General features: G+C 47.3%; 1 protein-coding gene across 1 annotated transcript; it reads right to left on the reverse strand.

Moving 5' to 3' along the window:
* Positions 1-783: 783 nt before the first annotated feature.
* On the reverse strand, positions 784-2034 carry LOC115267034 (uncharacterized). The gene has a single exon (XM_029873815.2). It carries the CDS (start codon positions 2032-2034, stop codon positions 784-786), a length of 1251 nt encoding a protein of 416 aa, XP_029729675.2.
* Positions 2035-2629: the final 595 nt, after the last annotated feature.

Below are 2629 nucleotides of genomic sequence, written 5' to 3' on the forward strand. Positions count from 1 at the left end.
TTTCCCCCCGGACATCCACTCCCGGGTTTGGGAGGGGGGAGGTTACTACACGCTCTCCCTCCCCTCGTCGAGAACGTCCGATTGTTGAGGCAGAGGTGCGGGGATTTGTGTCGCCGATGTATGGGCCTGAGTTGTAGAAAGCGCTTGAGGAATTTGACTGGGTTTTGTTAAACAAATGTTTAGTGATACTTGCCGGGGAGCTGGAGTTACACACGCCGACTGCCGCCAGAGGCTCATCGGAGTGATCCGGGACATCCCTGGTCAGGGTCGACGTATGAGGCCTCGCACTTGGCGAATCATATACTGCTCTGCTGCGCGAAGAAACACAGTTTATGTTTCTATATCTGTCGTATTCTTCAGAGTTGGATAGTACTGTAGGTGGCAAAGCGGCCGGGCTGGGAGTTTGGTGATCAACAGGTTGGAGGAATGCGTCCCGGATCTCCTCACTCAACAGCCACGCTTCCTCTTTTGGAAGTGAAGGGGGTACTGCACATTCCCCTCCTTCAAACCGCTCGCGATCATTTGGCGTAGTGTATAATCGATGTCCAGGGTCAGGTCCAGCTTGGGTATTGCGGGGGTCAAGGCTTGTGTTATTTGGTATGCTTCGTTCTTCCGTTGTCATGTCAGGGTCGGTAGCTGGGTCAGTATCAAAACTTTGCGTTAGTTCTCTTAGGGTGTGGGCAGCCATTATTCGTCTATGTCGATTGTGTTCTGGCTTGCTGTGGGCTGAGTCAGCGAACGTTTACCTCTGCTGCTGTTTGTGTCGTGTGGCGACGTTTCGCTTTAACGTTTACCACTTCGGCTTCGACTACGGACGATACCAGATCTAAGGACGCGAATGTGGTCGGCTTTATCAAGCGGTGGCTCCAAGAAGGCACCGTCTTTTCTCGATTCACGGGTTTCGGTATGCTTTGTGGTCGGGATTGACTGGGTGGTAGTGGCTGGTGGTTTTTGCGATGAGTGGTGCTTTGATGATCTTTGTACATTCGATGCAGCAGGGGACTCACACGGCGTTCGAAGGTTGAGCGATGATTTCAGCGACTCGAGTTCTTTTGCTAAGGTAGCAACTTGTTGTTGTAGCGATGCTATCAGTTGATCTTTGGTGGCAATCTCCTGTTTTAGTTGGTCTTGAATGATGCGAGCGATGGTTTCTCGTTTATTGTCATCGTTGTACCGACGTCTTGCTTCGGTGTACGAGATACCTTGGTCGATTTTCAGATGCACTATTTTGTCCTCCTCCTTGAATTTAGCACAGTCTCGTGACTTTACAGAATGCCCGTTCTTGCAGTGAAAGCAATAGGGCGTATTGTTGCACTGCTCTCCATCGGCCACGTGCAGCGGTTGTGAGCATCGCAAACAGATACCTGGCTGTTGGCACATTTTTTGTGAATGGCCGTACATTCCGCATTTGAAACAGAGCATAGGTGAAGGGTAGTACTGCTTCACAGAGATCCGCAGTAATCCGAAGAAAACGTAGCTAGGTAGAACAGTTCCGCTAAATGACAAGACCAACAGAGGTGTATTTTGCAGTTTGCCATTTACGCGCTTTTTAATTCGTCGTACTGCTTGTACTCCTTCAGACCTCAGATTTTTTTCGATTACCTTCTCGTCAGTATCTATAGAGTCTGGTTCGAAAACAAGACCCTGAACCGTGTTGAGTGTCGGGTGCAGAAAGATTTCTATCTGCGTGCCGTCGATAAGCTCCGTTAGTTTAGTCAGCTTGTCAACAATGCTTCTGGAGCTGGTGCGTAGGAGATAACGTGACCCACGACCTTCTCGAGATGCAGCTACACTTCGGGCTTCTTTCTCTCCAATAGCTACTTGGACTGATGATCCGATGATGAATGGTTCTGGGAGCCGTACTTCTCTCTTCGTGGTTGTCCCGTCGTCGTCGATTTTGCACCGTAGCACTAAAACTGCCGTTTGACCCATATCGTCCTTCTGTCGCATCCATTCCGGAGTTCTTCCGCAGCCATGGTATCCGGGTGGACTATCTGGTGGCCCCTTCGGGGGGGCGGGAGGTTTACCGGTCATTTGACCGGATTATTGCACCACTTTTTCGGATCCACTTTGGAGTTTCACTTTTATTAACTACACAAGCTGAGCTAAATTATATTATGTTTTAACACCAACTTTCGTTCGGGACACTGCAGGTAATTCACACGATCCACGCAGTTGCCGCGATGCTTGTATTGGTAGTGTTATTGTTCGTAGCACCACCGTATGCTCGTTGCACTAAACTTTAATTTAGTTTTATCGATAGGCACGAAGTAATTCAACAAAACTTCACTATGTTTATGAAAGCACTCGCGAAGACGATCCCGTAGTCACCAATTTGGTGATTTAAAGAAAAGGTTACTCGCCGAAAACTCGAAAAAATAACTATGAGTAGCGCGCGCGTGTTGATATACCACGTAGCCCGATTACTCGAAATGAGAATTATCAAATGAAATTCAGAAGAAACTCTAAAAAGAACTGATACAGGTATTGACAATGAAATTATCGAAGAAATAACCAAAAGAAGTGGCCAATGTATTTCAGAGGAAATCCCAATGGAATTGTTTAACAAATTCAAATGGAAATGCCAAAGAAATTCTTAAAAACAAAATGCCGAATGAAGTTTGTTGTA

This window comes from Aedes albopictus, chromosome 3 (assembly GCF_035046485.1).
Source record: "Aedes albopictus strain Foshan chromosome 3, AalbF5, whole genome shotgun sequence".
Lineage (NCBI taxonomy): Eukaryota > Metazoa > Arthropoda > Insecta > Diptera > Culicidae > Aedes > Aedes albopictus.